Source organism: Eurypyga helias, unplaced genomic scaffold, assembly GCF_000690775.1.
Source record: "Eurypyga helias isolate BGI_N326 unplaced genomic scaffold, ASM69077v1 scaffold101, whole genome shotgun sequence".
In the NCBI taxonomy this organism is placed as follows: Eukaryota; Metazoa; Chordata; class Aves; order Eurypygiformes; family Eurypygidae; genus Eurypyga; species Eurypyga helias.
In genome coordinates this window covers 4,497-28,128 of record NW_010229918.1, presented here as the reverse complement: position 1 = coordinate 28,128, position 23,632 = coordinate 4,497, and the positions used below count along the sequence as shown (strand labels likewise).

The 23,632-nt window shown below is 38.8% G+C and overlaps 1 protein-coding gene across 1 annotated transcript in view; it reads right to left on the bottom strand.

Annotated features, from left to right (window-relative positions):
- LOC104516257 (chromosome unknown open reading frame, human C3orf67) overlaps positions 1-23,235 on the bottom strand; it is a 48,374-nt gene extending 25,139 nt beyond the window's left edge. The window contains exons 1-11 of the mRNA XM_010160538.1: positions 23,215-23,235; positions 22,768-22,857; positions 22,184-22,277; positions 20,213-20,285; positions 12,485-12,599; positions 12,092-12,248; positions 11,534-11,695; positions 6,335-6,471; positions 5,172-5,352; positions 4,501-4,647; positions 1,162-1,493 (exon numbers count right to left, since the gene is read on the bottom strand). Coding sequence (XP_010158840.1) covers positions 1,162-1,493; positions 4,501-4,647; positions 5,172-5,352; positions 6,335-6,471; positions 11,534-11,695; positions 12,092-12,248; positions 12,485-12,599; positions 20,213-20,285; positions 22,184-22,277; positions 22,768-22,857; positions 23,215-23,235 — 1,509 coding nt within the window. The remainder of the gene's footprint in view (positions 1-1,161; positions 1,494-4,500; positions 4,648-5,171; positions 5,353-6,334; positions 6,472-11,533; positions 11,696-12,091; positions 12,249-12,484; positions 12,600-20,212; positions 20,286-22,183; positions 22,278-22,767; positions 22,858-23,214) is intronic.
- Positions 23,236-23,632: the final 397 nt, after the last annotated feature.

The following is a 23,632-nucleotide window of genomic DNA, read 5'->3' as shown; positions in this document are numbered from 1 at the left end:
AAACTATTAGCTTGATGAAAACCGATTTAATTCTGAAATTCTGGAACTTTGAAATAACAAAAATCTTACAGGTTTAGTTAATAAACAATATGCTGCCCCAGATTACGGCTAAACCCCCATGACTGTAGAAAAAAGGAGAAAAATTTCTTATAAACCCAGTGATTTGGTTTCTCGGAAATACAGAACATAGAGCAGCATTTCTGTTCAGTCCATCTCGCTATTATGTAACTCGCTTGCACTTTAGAGGGTGGTGAGGCACTGGGACAGGTTGCCCAGAGATGTTGTGGATGCCCCATCCCTGGATGTCTTCAAGGCCAGGCTGGATGTGGCTCTGGGCAGCCTGGTCTAGTGGAAGGTGTCCCTGCCCGTGGCAGGGGGGTTGGAACTAGATGATCTTTAAGGTCCCTTCCAACCCTAACCATTCTATGATTCTATGATTCCATGATTTATTTCCCAGCTATGAGCAGATTGGAGTGTTAAGAACAGATTTTCTAATTAAAAATGAGATACACTAGAACGTTCATAAAGGTAGAAACTTTCAGCTGTCACGGTGATGACAATTCAGCTATTGAGTGCATTGACCATGAATTTCCACACAGTATCAGCTGATACATTTGTTTAAAATATTTCTTTTCTTTCATTAATTTTACTGCTGAGGACTTCCACGTTGCAGAAGAATGATGCTGGCACAGCTCACACAGGATATAAAGCAGAAATACCAATCAAGTGCCATTAAAAGCTGAAATTTCTTAATTCACTTTTGACCGTGTTGGTGAGCAAAACAGCCCCTGCATGGAGTTTTCAAAGGCACAATGAAGCCTTATTTACTGCATTTCTGCTCAGCCATGATGGTCTTACATCTTGCTCAAATCTACGATGCAGGCTTTCCTAAAATCTCTCCTGTGGTAGCGACACACTCTACTCACACTTCTCAGGTAGCGCAGGGGCTGACAGGTTTCTTTTGGCCACTTGTTACAGAGGATATACCTGCGTTTTCACTCCTGCACTCAGACACAGCAACCTGACAAAGACAAATCTACCTGAAGGTATATGGGGAAAAGATGATTTATCCTCCCTGTCTAGTCTGAAGACAGAATCTCATCCTAGGAGTTTTAGGATGAAGACTACTTTATCAAGAACTACATGTACAGAATGGCCTACCTCTTCACTGCTGTCAGCTCCCTGGAAGTGATCTTCAGTTTGGGTTTCCCCACGTACTCTGTTACTGTCTTGCTTCAAATCCAAAGGGAAAATGCAACCTTCTGGTGACATATTTGGAGACTTCCCATGAGGAGCTGATTGAGGTCTTGATGAAAATGTGAAAATCTCTTTATTACTCACTCGGTAATCACCCTGTTCATTGCTGTGACATTCAACAGAGGCATTCTGTGGTGAGATTTCATTATGGCAGGCTGAATCTTCAGTAGCTGTGAACTGCTCCCTGCTACCCAACTGAACACCCTCAGTGAGACTTTCTGGAAACACCCATTCATCTGAAACACACAATGTTTATTTTAATGCCAAACATGTAAATTGTTTTTCACCCTGATCACAATCTTTTTCTCTGGAAGCTGTACAGCAAAATAAGTTTAATACAGAAATATTCTGCTTATCAGATATATACAGCTGAAAGGGTGATGAGGATGCAGTGAAAGAGATCCAGGCTGCTTTCTAAGCGAGGCAAGGCAAATCAAAGAATTCCCAGTCACACCTCAAAAAATCCGCAGGCTGTGATATCGGACATGCAAGCCTGCAATTTGCAAATCTGGAACTATTTAGCTGTTCAGATTTGACACTGTTCAATTGAATTTCATTCTAGAAAAACAATTTTATTAAATTTGGCTATTGATCTTTTTCTATAGGCACAGAATCATTTAGGTTGGAAAAGACCTTTAAGATCATCGAGTCCGAGCGTTAACCCAGCACTGCCAAGCCCACCACTGACCCACGGCCCTGCGCATCACCTCTACACACATTTCTTGTGGCTGACATTTAAAAAAGCCAATCACACATATTTGGTGGAATGTTCATAATATTACAATCTGCTCCTTTATTGCTGAAGTTCTACACTTTCTTTTATGTCCAGAACTTATGGTTTAAATCTCAATTTCAAACCACAGCTCTGATGAAAGATTGTGTGACATGAAAAATGTATGAAGATATCTGTTTCACCACGTTTCCCTGCATACAGGCAGTACTAATCTGCCAATTTTAAAATAAACAATAAACTGCAGAAATGGATTTAAAGATTGAGTGCACCAGATAAACATGAAAAGGCCATTTTTATACTCTCATTGCTAACTTATATTTTTACTGTTTGGAATGATGTTATAGAAAAAAATGTCAATTTGATTGATTAAAACCAATCTCAAATAGCATCTAAGAAAAAGAGAATTGCTCAAGTATGCAATACTCCCTTATCTTCATTAAAGGTAGTTTGGTGTGGATTATTCACTAGATCTTGAAACTTTCTGGCTTCATAAAGCAAAGTTACCAACCAACCGTATTAAAAAAGCTCAATAAAAAATACTAAAAATGCAATAATAAAGTAGCCCTGCAGTAATAAAATGCTTGTTGTCACAGAAGACGGTAGGTTTTCTATGGTATTCTACTCTTTTTAGTTTTGTTAGATATAATTTGGTATCACTTCAGGCAGATTGTGCAGCTTTGAAGGGGAGGGAGTCTCAATTACCACAGATGAAGGCAAAAGAAAGCATGAGAATGCCAGGAAAAGCAGCTGCCTTCTTACTGGGTTGCTGGGATTTTTCCAGTTTACTGCAGATAGCTAGGGTAAAGCTACCAAACCACAGTTCACATCCTAACCTGTAGTTTGTTGCTTAGGTTGGAAAAAACCTTTAAGACCATCAGGTCCAACTGTAAGCCCAACACATTTTACGCTGGCTGCGGAGCTCAGCACTGGCTGTGACCTGTAGGCAGTGGAGCACTCTGGTAAGAGTCTACAAGAGCAAGGAACGGGTGTTTTAGACCAAACCAAACCCTATTATCTCTCCACCACAAACTATACTGGAATTTCTTTTTAACTCAGAATTTCCATGTCAATTGTAATGAACAATTTGGAGTATCCTCTTAGCAAAATATGCAAATTACAGTGTAATCACAACATTGCAGCAAACAAGATAAATGCAAGAATGATCACCTAAACATCTAATTAGTTCTTCTCCACAGTCAGACTTATGCTAAAGCTTCTAATTGCAGCCTAACATTTTAATGAAGGTTTCAGCATTGCATAAATAAGACTGGCAAACTATAAACAATGCTCACTCTTTTTTTTTTCCCTTGCTTTAAAACAATTTACCTCTGTAAAGGTACTGCACACCTGCTACAGAAGGCACGCTGGTTTGAGCTCTGTAATAAATCTAAGAGATATTATTATAAATAGCAGGGCCTAAACACCAAGGTAATAAAATCACCTATGAAAGCTCCACTTCCCCCATGAAATTTAAATTAATATTTATTCAAGCGAACAGCAGAAGTGCAGTGCTGTCCCAAGATCACCACAGGGGATGGTTGCACAGGGCTCAGGAATGGTAAATGCCCAGTGCAAAGAAGGGAGTTGTGTATGACATATTCTTGTTGATATAGCTTGTTGTGCCCACAGTGTAAACAAGGATCCAGAACCCTGTAAGCTCGCCCTTGCTTGGGGAACGCGGTGTTGCACCAACGACTTCTCCCAGCCCCGTGCACATTAACACTAGGCCAGAAGTGTCCAGGCTATGCCTTTGGCTGCGCCTTCGCCACTGAGCCAAGCACATGCTTGGTCACTATGGGGCAAGATCAGTTGGGTTTCCCAACTAGAACACTGCTCCTGAGGTTTATGGCGTTACAAACCTGACTGTTCATGAGCTGCGCCTGCACCAATAGCTACCACAGTAATCACAATTTCTTTGCTTTTCTTTGCTCACAGATCTCAGTAGCATGCCCACTTGACAAGCTGGTAGCTATGCCTTTTAATGGGAAGTGCCGTGCCTTTTCATTAGAGACAAGGGTGATTTTTACCCCAATAATGTACTTTCCTGACACATGCAAAGCAAGTTGATTGACAGAAAAAAAAATAAATTGGCCACTGACCTTTAAAACCAACAAAAATAAACTGATATTACACAGGTACCATAATTAATATCCTAAACTCTTATCTGGGACAAGTAAAATTTCTTGTACATTTGATGTTTGGAGACTTCAGCGTTAAATTTAATAGAGATTTGAAGAATAAATTATTTTTAGTTCTTTCCCTTCAATCATGAGAGCATGGAATTTTTCTTTTTTATTCATTTGCTGCTCTGGTACTCTGCTTAATCCTGCAGATCTTTATCAATGCTCAAAAGCAATTCTGTTGCAGGGTGTTTGATTTCCATAATCCCCCCCAACACAGACATGTGTATTTTATGTGAGCTGCTCCTGGGTCCTTTGACATTTACAGCAGACAGTCCCCACACCACACACAACTGAGATGAGCAGTATAACACAGAATGAGCACTGTACCGCTGGTTATCTCCCAAGTGGTTTTGGCTGCGTTTTCTAGAGATAATCTTCGATGACTGTTCTTGTCTGCTGATGGTCCTTGTGGTGAGGTGAGCTGAAAATCTGCTCTTCCACTCTCAGAGGTGTGCTGAGTCTGAATGGTAGGGTCTGAAATACAACCCAGAAGCCTATGAAATGCCTGTGAACGCTCACTGTGAGCTTTTCTTCCTTGAGGCATGGAAAAACAACATACAGTGCATTATCCTGGGATACAAACATCTTCCAAACAGCATGGGAATCTTGTCAGGCAGCAGAAATATGACAGTCACAAGAAAGTGAAAAATTAACACTAGGTATGGAAGAAGTCTGCACAATAATCAAGAACCACTGCAGCAGCCCAGCTTTATACACAACATGAGGGGAAAGTGGAGTATGTGTATAATCCATGGCCATTGCCCAGAGGTGGTGATCCCTGGCTCAAACACTTACAACAAATCCCTGCAGAGAGAATGAGCATTTATTCAAGCTCCTACAGGAGACTAAGCCATGATTTAATATAAGTCTCGTCAGCAATTAACAAGGTAGATAAAGGATTAGGAGAACAGAGAATTAAGTCTTACATTCTGAAGTCAGAATCGTGCAAAAATTTGGCAGTTTGTGAACTCTACACATTCTTTGCTTTATGCTCTTACCATTCTGACAAACGTCTTCCGTTGTATGGTGAGTATTGCTTTGGCCTCCTTGCTCTGAAGAATCGTTGCATGGTAAGAACGGCAGCTCCAATCTCTCAGTGTCTCGGACGGATTCAGTTTCCTTTCCTGAACTTGGAAGTCGGCATGACCTATTACTTCTGCTAGACCAGGTCTTTGTCACCTTGAAAGACATTATTTTGTTAATGAAAGATAAAAACACAACAGCTTTCAAAATACTAAAGATCAAGAGACATTTTGAATTAAGCTTATTTTTCAAATAAACTTGGCCAAATTTTTTTTTTTTTAACATTATCTTTCAGGAAACTTTACGGATGGTACAGTTCTGTGTGGTATCTTCAATCTTCACAGCCTAGTAACAGACAGAGCTTTTTTTTTTTTTTACTGAGTGAAAGGAAAACAAAGCAAAGAAAAGGAAAAAGCAATTGAAGTTCACTATCTGGATAAAAGGACAGTGAAACTTGTGGCTATTCCAGAGCTCAGGAGGAGTCCTTTCTTCAAAGAAAGGAATCTCATTTTACATCTTAGCTTTCCACTGACTTCCTACAGAACAGTTTACTTCCTTTGGCTGAATCTTTTATTCACGGTGTTAAACAGGGAATTATAGTCCTGACCAGATTCCCAAAACCTGCATGGTGCTTGCTGGCAGAGCGAGACCAGCTCTTTTCCTTGGCATTTTAACTGTCAGCATCATGTGAGATACTGTATGGCTGACTATCATCCTCTTAGATCACACAGAAATGCAGTTTCTGCTCTGCATCACAGGTCTCATCATAAGGAAAAACCTTTATACACACACACACATATTTCAGCAGTCTAGAACAAAAAATTCAGAAAAGTAAGACTGATAAGAAATCACAGAGTAATTTCAGCATGAATAGATCTCTGTAGGCCTGATGCTGAAATGAGATCAGCCTGTTCCAGCCAAGTTTATCATCTCTGAAACTGTTGAAATTCCACAGTCTCCCTATGATGCTGTTCCACTACCGAACCACTTTATTGTTACACCCCGTCAGAGATTCCCTGCAATTTGAGCCTGCTGCCTCTTGTCCTGTTCTGGAAAAAACCTTTAGTGTCTCCTCTGCTTGACAATCCCTTCCTTTGTGGAAGAGGCAGCAGTTTGGTTGTAATTCAAGCCTTCTTACCTCTCCAGATACCCTTGCACTGACTCGTCTGTTTGAGGATGGAGGTGGCCCAAGGATCTTTGATCCAAATGCAATATGTGACACATCCTGAGTTTTACTGCTGCGAATATTGCCTTGTCCTCCATTACCCAAGCCACCTATGTTAAGAAAGATGATAATTTTTTAAAAATTACAGTGCTTACAAAGAATAAATATTAATTTCTTTTCAAATCACCTGACATAAACCAATTAAGGCTACTAAACATACATAAAAATTATGATCCTTTATAGCACAATCCCTAGAAATATGTAGGAAGGGCAAATGCACATTTTATGAAATGTGTCAACATAGAGGCAAGGAAGTTTTGGTCTATGATACAGACATATTTCTCATCTCCTTGCTTTAAAGATTTATTTTAAAAGGGCCTATTTATTAACCATAAAAAGTTGTTGTGCATCTTTTCTTTAGAACTTTGATGAAAACCTAACTTCTGACAGGAAGAAAACACAAGTCTAATTAATAAATAACAGAATAAATAACACAAGAACACTGAGGTAAATCTCCCAAGGTATCACAGCTTGGAGGTGACCTATTCATGCGTAGCTTCCTTTTTGAAACTGCTGAATCTACTGCATTACCAAGGCTGAGCCCTAACACTGCAAACATACCCTAGTCCTGTTAAAACGTCCTACTCCTTTCATTCTTTATTTCGTTACTGCTTAAAATGCAGATACATTTTTGTAATTCTTTTCAAGCACAGAAGATGCCAACCAGTCTACAAGCCAAACAAAAAGTAAACACAGAAAGTAGGTGAACGTCCTGAAAAAAACTTAAAAGGGAAGGACAGTAAAATGGTTATGTATTGATTTTATCACCAGGGTGGCAGAACTGCATGTAGTATCTATTTCTCTCTTTTTTAGTTCTCCAGGATTGCCAGTGAATACTCCTTTCCAGGCTTGAGAAAAAAGGGCATCTTCACATTAATGTATAGTTAAAGTTTACAGTATCTGAAGATTTTTTCTTGCTATAACTTGTGTTAAATTGCTATCTCACTTTCGAGATCTGACACCTTCCTAAAGCAATAAAGTAGAAAAACATTTTGTCAATTCTCTCAAGATTTAAAATTCAATGAAAAATGCTTATTTCAAGATCAGCTTTATTTCCAGTGTCATCAAAGAAATGAAAAAAATATCACTCATTAGCCACGAAATATCATGATTTACTGTACAAATGAGCACAGAAGTAGCCACTTTCTGCCATTACCTTCTTCCCTTTTTCCTGACGTGACATTTAGCTGCTGCTAACAGCTGTCATTTCACGAGATCAGATGACCTGTCTTGGTTTAACATCAATTTCTTTAATTTGCTGACTACCTTGGGATGTTGTTAGCTCCAATTATAATAGCTGATTTGCATGAAAATCTCTCTTTATGAGCACATTAATTGACTGCAATTAATTACCTACATCTACACATAACAGTGTGTTGATGGCATAATGAAATAATATGTGCAATTAAAAGCAGATGATACTAAAAATAATTTAGGCTTTTGATTATCAAATAAACAAAGTTTAGCAGATAAAAAGAACATTTTCCAATTAAAATGCACTTAAGCATACCAAAGCTTCCATTTTTAAGAAGGCCAACTTCTGAAATTTGAAAAGCATGTCTGGAAGGACATGTGCTATGTTCATAAAACGGGATTAAAAATAACGATTAAACCTTAAACTGAAGGCATTTCATTTTCATAACATCAAGGATGTTGTCATCTGTTATTTTACCATACGTACCGAAGGGCTACATTTCATTGTAGTCCGGACAGTAAGACTTGAGTCTTGTTTCAAATGAACGCTCATTCTGCTGTTCAGATACATCATTCACACTACTGTACTCATTCAAGTTTTACAAATGCCATAATCCGGCCAAGAAGTATTGATTCTGGCAGACAGTCACTGAGAAACTGAATTCCTCAGTTTCCTCTGCTACCTCAGAAGCAAAGTTATAATCAAACTTCACAACACAAAGCTTTGGCTTGACTACTTGTAGGGCAGTAATGCTCTAAAAATATCATTTGCCCTGTAACGTTACAAAAATGGTACTTGCATGTAAAAAAAAAAAATACACGTATGAAGGGTCTTAGGCTAAGCAAAAATTTAAAATCCCTCCCACCCATTTCACGTGCTGCAGGACTAAGAGTGCCTTTACGAACAAGGAATACCAAGAGAGAGCAAAAGTTAACAACTTGGAAAAGCATCAGCATGGCAGCTCAGTGTGGACAATACAATGCTGGGACTTGTTTCTTCATGTTCTGGTAAAAGCAGAAGAAAATTTTATTTTCTTAAACCTGTCATACTATCAAGGTTGTTCTCAAAGAAATACTTCTTTCAAAGCTTATTTTTCTTTAGAATTTCATGAGATGCTACACCTCAAATACTACTGTTGGCTCTAACAGTTTTGTCTCTTACAATATTAGACTTAACCAGTTGTTATCGTTCCCTGTAATTTATTCTATTCTTTTGGCAGCACTTGGCACATGTATTTCCAGAGCATTTTAACAGAGATGGTGGAAATGGTTATTCACTGAATTCAGACACTGAAGATGAGAATCCTTAAGCCTGAGGACGTACTAAAACCAGTGGAATGAAAACGTATCGTCCGTCCCTACAGCACCACTTCTATCATGGCTACACTGATGAAGATGTATTGAAACTGGATTTTTTAATCTAATTTGCTTGTTCAGACCCACTTCTAAGCTACTGCAGCCCTACTCCCTTCTGAAAAGGTGTTTTACTATCCTGTTTTAGTCTGATGAATCGATGGCTCATAAAAGATGGTACAGACAAAGGGGAAAACAGAAAACTTCAGTAAGAGATTGCAGTGATTATATGGGCCAAGGCTTAGTCTGGTGTGCTGTGCAGAAGCCAGTAATAACGTAACAAGAGTAGAGGAAAGAGGAAAGAGAGTGCCTGTAGAGAGAGACTTCACCTGTGCATTTGCTAAGCTCTAGCAGTAAGCAGTTCATGTACTTCTCAAGTTTAAGCGGAAAATAACAATCAATTCAACATTTTAAAAGGGGCGAAGATACCAGTTCTCCAGGAAGGGCATGGATCAGAGCATACCAAATATCCCTGTTGTAAAATCCACTACAGCCCTCTTTTTTCAGAGGTTTTTGTACATATTCCAGGATATTTAGTGTTGCAAATGGATTTACAGAACATCTTAAAAAAACCCAAACCCAAAAATACCCAACAAAAACCAAGAGTACAGATGAGTTATGTACAACTGGATCTACAAAACCAGTCACACCCTGGGAGTGAGGAAATTATACTTTTGATACGCTTAGGATTCGAATCAATAAAATGTAGTGAAAAATACGGGTGTTTTTTTCACGCTGATTTCTTTCCTCACTGGAAATGTAGATGTCATCTTCAAAACTCAACAGCTGATTAAAAAAACCCTGATTTTGTCTAACCACAAAAAAACCTGTCAATAGCTGAAGATTTTCTTTCATTCTTTACAGTGTTACCTTAAGATCACTCTCTTTATGAATACTTTCACAACTACAGAGTGCCACTGATGAACACAAACAACCTATGACTCTTACTCCGTTTTCAACACAGTTCTTAGAGTAAGGTTGAAAAAACCTAGAACTACAAGATTAAATTTTCCCCTCACATTTTTACCTGTGCTAAATACAATGACATAGATATTACTCTTACCCATAGAAATAGCCAACTGATTTTGGAATCACACAAATTCCTTTAATTCACCAGCTTATTGTAGCAGTGGATTCCATATTTTAATCATATTCTGTGTGACCTGGTATTTTGTTATCAGTTTTTAAATTTTCAACCGCATCATCACATCAAATGATGTCTTGGTTTTGTGCCATGAGGTAGGAAAAGCAGCTTTTACTGAACTACTTTTGTATCGCTAGTTATTCCCTCAAGCCAATTTTTAATGTTTTCAGCATTTCTTCACGAGAATTTTTCACTCATGCTGCTTCCCTCTGAATCACTTCTCTGCAAAACCTTTTCTGAGATGGTTTAACTGATAATGTATCAAGTACTTCAGGTAACAATGCAAACCTGATTAATTTAAAGGTTTGATACCTTTTCCATTTCATATGAATTTGAACTTCCTGCTACCCTGAATCTTATTTTTTTGAATGTAGCTGTACATTAATGTGAGAATTCCACTGAGCGGTATCTTTGCTGATTATAACCTTCTTTCCCTGCGTCGTTTGACACTTAGAAGTGTAATGCAGCCAACATTTCCCCCCAGTGCGCAGTTTTTTGCATTTTTCATGCTGTATTTTACATGGTATCGCGTTACACACTGACCAAGTACAGTGGTCCCTGCTCAGAACTGTTCAACACAGTGGCCACAAGAAATAAAAAGAGTAAACTGGAACTTTGACTAACAAAACAGGACATTTCCTGCTCTGTAGTGTTTTTCATGAAAAATTACATATGCCCATTTTATAGGTTTATAACCCTCTGCAGTCCCACTCTTTACTAACCTGGTAACTGGATCAAAATGAAAACTCTGCTCCCACATTAGCCACTACTCTTTTGAGATTATTCACATGATAATAAACAATACAGAGCTTAGAACAAAAAACTTGGTCTCCTGCTGTTAGCCTTCAGCCATAACAAAAATATAAAATTTAACCCTCTACTTGCTTTCTGTCCTTACTTTTTATCCAAGTCAAAAATTTATATCTTGACACACGACTGCCTAGCTTCTTTAACAAGTCTCTTCTATGCAAAGCTGTCAGTCCAAATTACGTTTTATTATCTCCTAGCTTACAGAAACATTAAAGTAACTCTAAGACACCAATAAGGCAAGATTTCCTTTTTCAGAGTATAAGTTGAGGAGAGTATTTGTGGTTGTATTGTTAGAAGAGTTTCGTTACTGTAAACATACTTCAAAAGCAGTGCAACAACTGAAGAGCCACACTTCAGCGTACATTCACAAGATATACCTCAGACATGGTTATTACAAATCCCAGGCTTAGATCAGAATTCAGGCTGCACGCAGACATCAAACTATAGAGCAGACACGTGGCTATGTGCTCATCATATTACAGCTCTGCAGGAGTTGTCATGTTTTATTTTAAGACACTGGCACTCTTCACATGCACTTTTACAAAAAAGCCCCATTATTTGCAGGCACACTGTAGAGAGTGTATTCACAGCATTTGAACACAAGAGAATACCTGTTTCTTGCACTGTTCCTGGATATCTGCACTTTATTTCTGGCCTCTGAATTTTAGTCAGGCTCAGCAATTGTGTAACTTGTGGCACGTCTGTATTCAGCTGGCAGGGTCGAGGAATAACATCTGTGGGCTCACATGGCACAAATGGAAGAACACACGTATCTAGAATGAAAAACCAAGGGCTTCACTTCACTCAGATGACACGACAGAATTCTGTTTCACTTATGGCATTTGCTAGATTACATACTCTTTAGTTCATATGGTTATAACAATTGCATAGATTATGATCATGTGAGAAGTTTGCTGCAATTGTTCACTTTTAAGACAATACACATGTAAATTTTAAAAAGATTTTGTGTATTTTTTTTTAGGCCAAAAACTTTAAATACATTTAAACTCAGAAATATGCAGCGGATAGTGCAGTTTAATATGCTGTGCTACCACTTCAGTTTTCATGACATCATGAAATCTTTCAAGCTGTCAATCTGATGACTAAGACGCTTTTGATTTTACAATATGAACAATTATGAATAAGACCACATAGTCATGATAACACACCATCTTTCTCAGCTGTATCTTGAGGCTTGGATTTTAAAGTGAAGATCTTTCTCAGTTTACAGTTAGCTGAAATACTAATTCCATCCAAAGACTGGAATACAGCTCCTCTGAATATTTCACTGGTGAATGCTACCAAGTCAATACACATATTGCACCACTAGAAAAGAGAAACGCATCACAGAGCATTAATCTTGGAAAAAGGGAACGAACTCCTAATGTTACAAGAAGTGTAGAACAGTAGTAATATTAAGTGGTTCTGCTATCTTGAATTGGCCAGAACTGAATTCTACACCAAAGGGTAATTTCAACAGGTCTGTAAGCTAGTTACATAAAACATTTCTGATCAAAGAGCGTGCTCAACCGCAGTTCAAGGAATACTCCCAAGGTACCTACTATTTTGCGCTTAATCGTGAACAGAGGAATTTTTGCATGCAGAGGGGTTACAGACAACTCCTTGTGGACTGTTGATAAATACAGTCTTCTTTTTATATTTCCTAAATCTGTTATCCTATAAAAGAAAAAGCAAGAGAGAACGGAACAGGTCTTTGTCAGTTCAATAATCCAGTATCTTTGGGCAATCACAAAACAACTATTCATATGCAGAACTCTATGTCCCCGATAGCAAATATGGAATTTAAGAATTACTTCTTTTACAAGATGAGTAATGAGATTTCTTGCTCAAATTCAAACTTGGTGGCTATATTCCTGCATATATAAAATCACTTTACATGCTAATTTTATTTCAGTCTACACTCTTTGCTAGATTTCCATAGCCATTCAGACTATGAATGAATTCAATTTGTATGAACTGAGAACCCAGTAGCCTTTAATAATCACACTTGTTTCTGCCCCTCAAGCTTGTGTTATCTTGGGACACCCTGTCACCTTCTAACTAGAAAAACATTATTTGTTTTCTTATCCCTAAACACGCCTCTGTCATTTTATATAGACTCTTTGTCAGCTTAAAGACAGACACGAGACATTGTCTGTCTGTTTTACTTCCTAAGCACATATCTTCAAACGTGCATTACAGTACACAAGTTTATCGCTCACTATTCAGGTCATCTCACAATGACACCGAGGACACTGAATTTGAACACTTCTAATCGATTCAGACCACAGCCATGATCAAAAAGATTAGATTTCCTTTAAACTGATAATGAGGCTCATTTTTATGTTGCTTCATTCAAACCCTGTGAGCAGCTGTGCTGGTTTTGGCTGGGACAGAGTTAAATTTCTTCAGAGTAGCCCGAGTAGTGCTATGGTTTAGATTTGTGCTAATAAGTGTTGACAACACAGGGGTGTTTTCGTTACTGCTGAGCAATGCTAGTACAGTCAAGGCCTCTTCTGCCCCTCACACCACCCCGTCAATGAGGAGGCTGGGGTGCACAAGAAGTGGGGAGGGGACACAGCCAGGACAGTGGACCCCGACTGAGCCAAGGGACATCCCACACCATATAACATCATGCTCAGCAATAAAAGCTGGAAGGAGGAAGTTCAGAAGTATGGTGTTTGTCATTCCAAGTAACCGTTACGTGTGATGGAGCCCCGCGTCCCTGGAGACGGCTGCCCATGGGAAGTAGAAGATGTATTTGGCTTGCGCAGCTTTCGCTTTACCTATTAAACTGACTTCATCTCAACCCACGGCTTATCACACTTTTACCCTTGTGCTTCTCTCTCCCGTCCCTCTGCAGGGGGAGCGAGCGAGCGGCTGTGTGCAGCTTCGCTGCCGGCTGGAATTAAACCACAGCAGCAGCACACCCTTGATATCCCCCAGCAGTCCTACCTTATTCTATCAGAGAAAAAAAAACATTACTTTAAAGGCAGCCATCTATATGGGGAAATAATGATTAATTTACCTATTATTATTGAACAAGCCTATTTCTAACACATAGGTGTTTCTCTGTAATTAGCAGCCCCTCTGAGAAGATGACAAATAATTACAGTAAACAACTTCCTGTCACTACTTAGTGTTGTTAAAAATAATTACTCATAATCGTTGTATTTCAGTGCTGGGGTTTACTTTCACATTGTGAGACTGTCCTGTAGATTTTTGGGTTTTATTACTGAAAACACTTTTTCATTAGTAAGGACTAACTGTAGCTTTACTAAGGAAATGCTCTCACCCAAAATCTGGGGATCAATGCCGTGAAATGTTCTTAGGATTCCCCAGGTCAGCTTAGGAGGGTGTTAAACTCTGGAGCAAGTCACATATTTGAGCTATTTTTGGCAATTTGAGAGTTCAGCCAAAGGCATGACAAAATACATCGCAAGTATGCAAACACCAAAAGGTTCTACTAAAGCAGGCAATAAAAACACAGAAGTGCCTTCTTGTTTCCCCAAAGTCACTAAGACCATGACGCAAAGCAAACGAAGTCCATCAGCTTTCAAGAACTTGTGGATTCCTTCCTATGCCTTACAAACCATCTGATCTTTAGTCTATTCATCCTCCTAACATGGGTGGCAAATCAAAACGAAGTGGAAGAGTCTACTAGCTGTTCCATTTTGAAAGACCAGCAGTTCCTCTTATAAATCACATGTACTTCAAAGGCAGAAATTTCAGTACTGTGCTGGGGGAAGAACATTATATCCTCACCACTGCTACCGTTTGACATAGCAGATTTCAGTATCAGCCGCACATATATTTATGGATGGATTAATAATACTATCAAGTCCTCGAAAAACGATTTCCTCAGAAGACCTCAAAGTGCCTTACAATGCTAGCACTGATCTTACTTTTGAAGAAATTTAAGCAAGATGTGAAATAATTCACCTAAGATCATCTGCGAGTTGGCAGCATCGCCAAGCCCGTGCCCCAGTTCGAAGCTTAGTTCCATCCACCACTTTGCTTCTCAGAAATCCTTTGATGAAAAACCTATGGCTGTAGTTTTCAGAAACTTCCCACTCTGTTCTAAATCTTGATGTTCAGAAGTGCTAAGAAATTGAGGCACCAAAGAACTTCAAAGCATTGGAGCAGTGGTTGCTTGAAACTCCCTCAGATCTCCTGGTTATGCACAGAGCAGAGCACCTGTGCTGAGGAACCAGGCAGTTGCAGTAACCCGAGTGCTGAAACAAATCCCTGCTGAAACTCAAACTGTGTAATTCTCAGTGGAGAAATTTGCTTTAAACGACACTACACCAAAGCAGTAGGAGGCTGGACTTCAGTCATGCACATCTCTAAACAACGGGCAATAAAATCATAAGTTCAATTTATAATATTAGTTCAATATGTTTAAATATTTTTTAAAATCAATAGTTTTATCTTTTTCAATCCTGAAAAATAGTAGGTACCTTAGAAATAAAACGGCTGTTAGTAAATGTACAGCTGTTACATTCCTAAGTGCAATACAAGACATGTTAATTTAGGTAAAAATACACACATTTATACCAGACTGTCATATAACTCTTAAAATAAGACGGGGTTTGTGATGGTATGTGTGCTGTAAGGAAGCAGCAAACCATAGATATATAGTTAGAATCACACCTAGGGAAGTTTAAAATTTATTTCGCTACATAAATTTAAAACAACAAAAATACTTCTATTCTACAGACAGAAGTAGGTGAAGCATTGGAAGAACATGCAAAATTGGGGAAAGAAGATGGTCTTAAAATTCTGTAAAATAACTTCTTTCCTGGGAGAACAACAATAATTATTGGAGAGCTGGTGTAACTTTCAGACTTTTCAGTTACACTGCTTCTTGGAAGATAATAGTAAACCAAGGGCCTGGTGAAGCTTTTCTGAAACAATTCAGACATCGGGAGTTAGAACATTAGAACCCGCACTTGTAAAATGGCTCGAGGGTACTTGTGCTGACACTCAACCTCTTCTTCTTCTACCATCAAAAAGCATGACCTATGTTAAACCTACAAAGGCAAGAAACATCTGCAGCACACTTCTTGATCTTCACAGCTGCATTACAGATATCTACATAGGAGTTAATGTATTTTTATTATGTCTGTGCTTGAGTATTTATATCTAAGGGTCAGACATGTGATAGAAAAGTAATGAGACCATGTTGAGAAAAATGAGGTAGTCAACAGGAAAAATCAACCTCATTTATAATAATATTCCTGTGATCAGCAGGTGCATAACTCTCCCAGCTATGGTCATTAACTGCATTCATTTCTCACTTAACATCTACATTTGCAAACCATTTGAAAGTAAAATTACCTTCCAATTCAATTTTCAATTTTATTTTATATCTTCAACTTTGATTGACTATTCTCCTCACAGTGGTAACTATAGTGAGATTGCAAGTTAATGGCAGCAACTACCCAAGAGCACAGATAAACTCAACTTCTCCGATTACCTATTCACTTTGCTTTTCTATGTATGATAATTTATAACCATTTGTTAATGTTCAATTCAAGGCTTAAAATGAACTTAGGAAAAACTATGCTGGACTGTTGAAGGGATGCTTCATTTATCAGGCTCACCTGTTCTTCAAATGAAAATGTTTTTCTCCTTATAAATGACTTACACTGGACGTTTACCAAACATGAAAGCAGGTATTTCATTGATGTTGCTAAGCAAAGAGCAACTCTCATACAATTTATTATTATGGAAATCTCTTTGTGTCCTGGTCAAGATCCAGACAGGCTCCTCTGGTAAAGTGTAACTATTCGTAGGTTAGCACACTAGTACTTAGCAATTGCAGTGTCATTTTCTCCAGAAGACATAGGTGCTTCAGAAGCATTAGGTAGCATCATCATCGTCTCCATTTTAAAGACAGGAGAACAACAGAATAGCAATTGTCAAATGATTTGCCATGCTTACAGATTTTCAAGTCCCTTAAAAGTAAAGTACAGAGTGTCTGTACTTCAGGTATGTTTTCTTTTATGTGCTAGTTGTAAATTGGTCTCATAGGAGGTAACGTTATTGAACTGGCTGCCTGATCACCCAAAATCCAGAGCACTGTATTCTGCCCTTGTAAAACCAGACTTAGTTACATTCACAATCAAATATCTACAAAGGAGATCTGGAAGACTGATATGTCACCTAGACCTAGAGAACAAGTTGTGATAGTTGTAAATTGGTCTCATAGGAGTTAACGTTATTGAACTGGCTGCCTGATCACCCAAAATCCAGAGCACTGTATTCTGCCCTTGTAAAACCAGACTTAGTTACATTGACAATCAATCAAATATCTATAAAGGAGATCTGAAAGACTGATATGTCACCTAGACCTAGAGAACAAGTTGTGAAGAACCAGATCTATTTTTATATACTGGAATTTTCTGTTGATAATGTTATCCTGGAGAGGATTAAAGAAAACACACACCAATGTCCATCTTTAAACAGTATCCATAAAAAGGCAGACATGCAGGTGTAAAAAGAATCATCAAATCTGGTTGGTAGAATGGAGGAACTTCCCAAATATGAGCAATAACAAAGTGGTGATTCCTGAGCTCTCCCTACAAGACAGACATATTTGCAATCAATTCTCCAACCGAAAGAATGACCTGGTGTCCAAGGCCAGGCTGGATGAGGCTTGGAGCAACCTGGTCTATGGAAGGTGTCCCTGCCCATGCAGGGAGTGGGACTGGGTGGGCTTTAAGGTCCCTTCCCACCCCAACTGTTCTATGAATTGGTCACTTTTTTCACTTAAACCTTCTCACAAGATACTACAAAACTGATCATCATCAGAATAACTGAAGATGAAAACATTCAACTCCTTAGCCACCTGGATCCCCATGTGTGAACAATTTCCTCTGACTCAGGATTCTCATGCAGCCCCACCATCATAATTTCTTTCTTTCTCACCTTAATAAATGTGTCCACTGATGAATTTTGAACCTATAATTTTTATAAGCTTGTTTTCCTAAAAAAAAAAAATATGAGAATCTTATTCTTAGAATCATAGAATCACTAGGTTGGAAAAGACCTTAGAGATCATCCGGTCCAACCGTATCTGTCCACCACTAAACCATATCTTTCAGCACCTCATCCACCTGTCTCTTAAACACATCCAGGGATGGTGACTCCACCACCTCCCTGGGCAGCCTGTTCCAGTGTGTGATAACCCTTTCGGTGAAGAAAAGCCTTTCGGTGAAAAAACCCTTTCGGTGACTTCTCCCCTTCAGTAACTGAAGAGACAAGAAATCACCCTCTTGAGAATATTCTTGTTTACAGCTACTGGGGGGGAAATATCCAACAAAAAGGCCTTCTGCAAAAGCCACATTAAACACAGTCTGTAGCCACTGAAGGAAAAGAGAGTTTCAATGCCTGAGAAAGTTCTGGGTGGAATACATACTGAATTCCTCAAATAAAAGAAAATTTAATGCCCATCTGTATCTGTCCAACCAACAATAAAAATCACTAAATTCTTAACTCGTACCTTTCAGAAACACAACTGTTTCACACTGTGCACAGAGAGGGTACGCACTCCAGTAGTGAAAGAAACACTGCTGGAAAGAAAGATCCACTGCTTCCCCTCAAACAGTCCTCACACCTATGGACTCACTCACAAAGGGCAGAGACAAGGACACTCCTGCGCAAATGCACACGATGTAAAGATCTGCTGGAGAAGAATGACCTGATAATGAAACTGCAAAGGGGCACTCGGAGAACAAAGATTTTTAGGTAGGAGTTAGAGATCTTGATAATTGTGGAGGAAAAAGAACAAGTATGTACTCCTGAAGAAGTTCTGGGGCCAAGGAAAACCCATTCCTTCAATAAGCAGAAAGCAAATACAGATGTGTGCAAGCCCTAGAATGGAAGATCAACAGTGGAAAAAGTCTCCCCACGCCTGAAGTTTTATATTGACTAATTGAATGAGCAATGAAAGTACTGATATAAGGAGACTTTGAACAGTTTTACAGCTGCAGAAGAGTAGAATTCACCAAATGTGAGGAATTTTAAGTATTTGCAGAAAAAAGGTAACATATATCCTGACTGGGGGGAAGAAAGTACCCATCTTCTCTCAGACCAAGTGGCTAATCTAACTAGCAACACAATTTTAAATTAGGACTGTGCATTTATTCAAAATGAGGTAAGTGATAAAAAGAATCATCTTGAAAGGAAAACAAGAGAAAATGTATAAAGGCTGTGGTAGGAAGAGAAATTAAAGAGGGGGAAGTTGCTCGGAAGCTTGCAGTTTTCTGGTCTATTCAACAATTACCAGCTTTCCTGCAACCAGTTTCTCACTTTAAATTAGTCAAATATTAGTATTTTCTGCACCAAGATCTTGACACAGAGTCAAAGGTGTCTTTAAAACAAGTGTTTTGAGCCCAGTGTTCTCTCTCAAATTTCCATGCTCCACTGAGAAGTAAAAATGTTCTCTGCTGCAGATTTGTGATAAATAAGTTAGTTTATCTTTTGAAGATTTTCTCAGTGTTCAGGTTCTAAAGCCCTGTTAGAAATTAAGCGTGCCATAGAGGAAGGTGTACTGGTACCAGCATGACATGGGTGACAAACGCCCACTAACTCACAAATCACCGACACCAAAACACCTGCATGGGTTGTTATAATCCCTCTGAGGATTTTTAATAAACAGGACTCAATTCCCACTGGCACATGCTTTGATAAAACAACAGAATATTCCAAGACGACACTACGTACATAAAAGCACAAAAGACAACAGAATTACCCAGCAACATAAAATAGCACACAGCGTTCTAATTGTCACGAAACAGGTTAGTCACATGATAATAAACACTTTCTCTACTACAGGATCGCTAGAATGGTATTTTCGCAGCATCTCAGCTTGTCCTCCTGGACTTAAACCTACGAGAGTTGTTCTCCCTTATTCCAGACAATCTTGATTATTTCTCCCCCAATTATTTGAATATATGTTTCTTCTTGCCCTGTACAAAAAGGCCCTGGAAGAGTTATTTATAAATATCTCTTACAGGTTTTCAGGAAACCCTCATGAGATATTTTCATATGTTGAATGAATTCATGTCTCATTCCATCTTCTTTCATGATTTTTAGAGTTTGTTCTGTCTTCAAAGGAATCAGTATTTAAAACATCCAATAAATAATGATCTCATTAGCTTAATTACTTCTTATTGACTTGATAAGTCGCTTGCACTTCAATGCAAAATCTGCCACCAAAATTCATGGCTGCAATCAGGCATTCACTTTACATTAAGTATTCAAGGAAATTTTAAGCATCTTACAGTAACTCAGTGGAGAAATCTTGTCCCAAGGGCACAAAAATCTGGAGTGTCAGAAATTGCTGGATCAGTCCCACTAGAAACAGGAAAAAATTAAATATATGTGCTGTAGGTGTGCAGATGCACATTTCACCATCAAGCATTGCAATATCCTACCATACAGCTATGCCCCCACAACACCATTTCCCAGTGTTCACACCACATATGAACATGAGAAAAACCCCAAAAAAACCCAATTCAAACTGCAGGAAAAGTGTTCTTTTAAAAGTCCCATCTATGGCTTCGGTGAGATCCTCAAGAAAACAAAAGCAACTTTTATTTTTTTACCTACAATTCTACACAGTGTTCCAAGAGCATGTGGACACCTAACATCCCACAGGAATTACAAAATAAACTAATACTCTCCTACGGAGATTACAGTCCGATGAAACTCACTCTCACGTTTGTGACAACGTACACCTTAAACAACTTCAGAAAACCCTTGGGTAAAAATGCAATCCAGATCACAACAGTGCTCAGTAGAGGCTTCTGACTTTGAGAACAATAGCAAAGGAGCTTAACTGAAGGAAGAAACACAAGAAATCTTCCAGGATTCAGGCATCTCCCTATCAAGGGAGAACAGATCGTACAAAGCTGTCTGATTCGAGCTGGATGTTGTTTTCTTAGCTATTCCATCAGGGAGGATACAGGCAGCTCTTCATTGACTTCACCAGACAAGAGCAGCATTAGCCTCTCTTCTAAAAAATGCTAGTTCAGAACTTCCTTCTTTGGGGGCTCAAATGGCACTTTAAAACTTCAAATCATTATATCTGCATATATTACATCTTTTATTTTGGAAGAATATTCAAAGATCCCAGAACAACCAGGAGATTGTATGCTCGAGTGAAATACTTCAGGTTATGTACACCTCAAGAGAGGGAGGGACAGAAGGGCACAGACTGGTTAACAGATGGAAACTTGACTGTAGTATTGCAGCACTACCTAAAGTAAAATTTAAACCAAACTATTCTTAGCAGTGATAATCCTCAACACTAATTCTCAGTCCTCATTTTAGGCTGTAATAGTTTATTGTAACATTGGCAATAAACAAAGTAAAGCTGGATTTCTCAGAAAGACACGAGACTTCTATTTCTTATACTGAAGATAACAGTAGATTTCTTTTATAAAAATAAGATTCATCTTCAGGGCCTTAGCTCATGTCCAGACTATACAATTTCTTATTTTTTTTTATGTATGTTTGGAAAAGCTAATTTGTAATTATATAGCCTGCATGAGAAGCGTACTACAAGATACCTGTTTCATTGGACTAAAATCACCATCTCAGTTTTTCTTCAAAAGCGAGCAGTTAATTCTGAAGCAGCTCAATTCATTACTCCAAGCCTTGTAAGGTACAAGACCCTGCAGTGGAGTTTAAGGCGTAAGTGACGACGATGGCTGCATGCAGCGAGAAACAGACTGCTTTGATTCTGCTTTATTCTGGTGCAAGTATTGGACAACCCGGGGAACCACTACAGACCACCATCAGAGCCCGATTACACAAGCGCAGCTGAAACGTGGGTACAACCTCCTTGTACCGCCTGTGCTTAGGTGATCCACAAAAGCAAAGACACCTTAAAAAGTAAAATAAGAAAGGAGACAGGAACCTACTTCATATTCTGTAATGCCAGCAGAATTACTGACTTCAGTACGTGCTGAATGGAGTCATCAGTTATTTGCCAGGCATCAATCCGCAGCAGGATCAGGGACAAAGTCCTACCAGCACCAGGACAACATGTACCAACAAGCAACTTCCCTACAGCACTTAAATATGGCATTTCTATGCCTTTTACTTATTTGTAACAGACCTGCCAGAAGGTTCATGAAAACCCACTTTCCTAATGTTGATCTACACACAAAGGGAGGGAGCAGTTTTACTTTCCAATCTGCTTTTACAATCAGAACAACATCACAGACGTTTAATTCTTTGATACTTACAGGTTTGTCTCGTTTCCTTCGGTAGCTGCATTTTGTTGATTTGACTGCTTCCTTCAAGTACAAAAACAAAGCCTTTCACTTCTTTATCATATTCCTACAACAAGGAACAATAAACAATCACAAGCATCCTCAATAGAACTCACAACCAGCCATGCTACTAACATGGGAAGCTACCTTTTTTTTCAGGATCACAAATGGCAGACGGCATGGCCAGCATGAGCGCAGTTCAGACACGACGGCAACATCATCACCCACAGCAGTATGTCCCTTGCTTGCACGCTTTACGAACTAATAATGCTGACTAACAGGACTCACGACCCAATGGGCCCAACTCAACCCTGCACTTATCAGATCAGTGAAATTACTTTCTAAATATTCAAACCATAAAATTACGCTGCGGCCAACCTAGTCTGCAAGCAGGCATAAAGAACTAATTGAAGTAGTCACTTCGTCTGTCATAACGACGGAACTGCAAGTGACAACTCCACTGTCAGGTCAAAGCCCTCATTACCTTCTAATTTTAATCTTCAGTCACATTTTTCTGTTTCACACTTTAGGTTTTATAAGTTTCTTGAAAAACTTACTTTCCATATTGCTGATGGATTGCCAAAAATCTTCCATTTTGCTCCTGGGTTCTTGCCTTGAGCACTGAATATTTCAACAAATGGGCCACCCTGCAGTAAAACAGTTTAAGGAGACATCATCAACCACAAGTCCAGCACAGAATCAGCAATGGCCAAGACAAGTACATAGGAACAATCCCCCCGTCAGCTTGACAGGCATTTTTTCAGCAGCATGGTTGACCTACTCTGCCGCTCCCTTCTCATTCCTAGTTGCCTGCACTCCCCAGTTCTCTTGGCGCTCAGCTGCCCAAACAACTGTACACACATATTTCATTACACTTCCATACAAATACTGAGTAATGAAACATTTCTGTATCTGCACTTTTTGCCCCCCAGTAGAAACCATTTTCACTGAGTTCTCTCAGAGGGGATATGAAAGAGGGTAAAAGATAAAACTACGTGTTTTACCTGATACTGATTTTTGAACATTTTCCAGTTTTCCCAGGCAAAAAATAATTGCAGCTTCTCAATCTGTAAAGACACTTACGGACTATGCTGGAAAGAAGAAAAAAACAAAACTTTCTATAGGATTTGAGACGAAAAAATCCTATATTCCTATCATGAAACCCCAGCCATACTTTAAAAGACATGAGCACTGTCCTGAAATACTTTCCAGGAGTACAGAATGTACATCAACTGCATCAGAGTGCTGCCAGAGAAGAATTAAGATGAAAAATATTTTAATATTGACACTGTCTTGGAAAACGCTCTCTTCATGCATCAAGTGCTCAGGCTGCCTTTCTTTATACTCCAAGTAAAACTGGTAATTTTTAACGATGAAGACTTTCTCATGCTTTCAAAATGCTTGAAAGTAATCTTTAATACA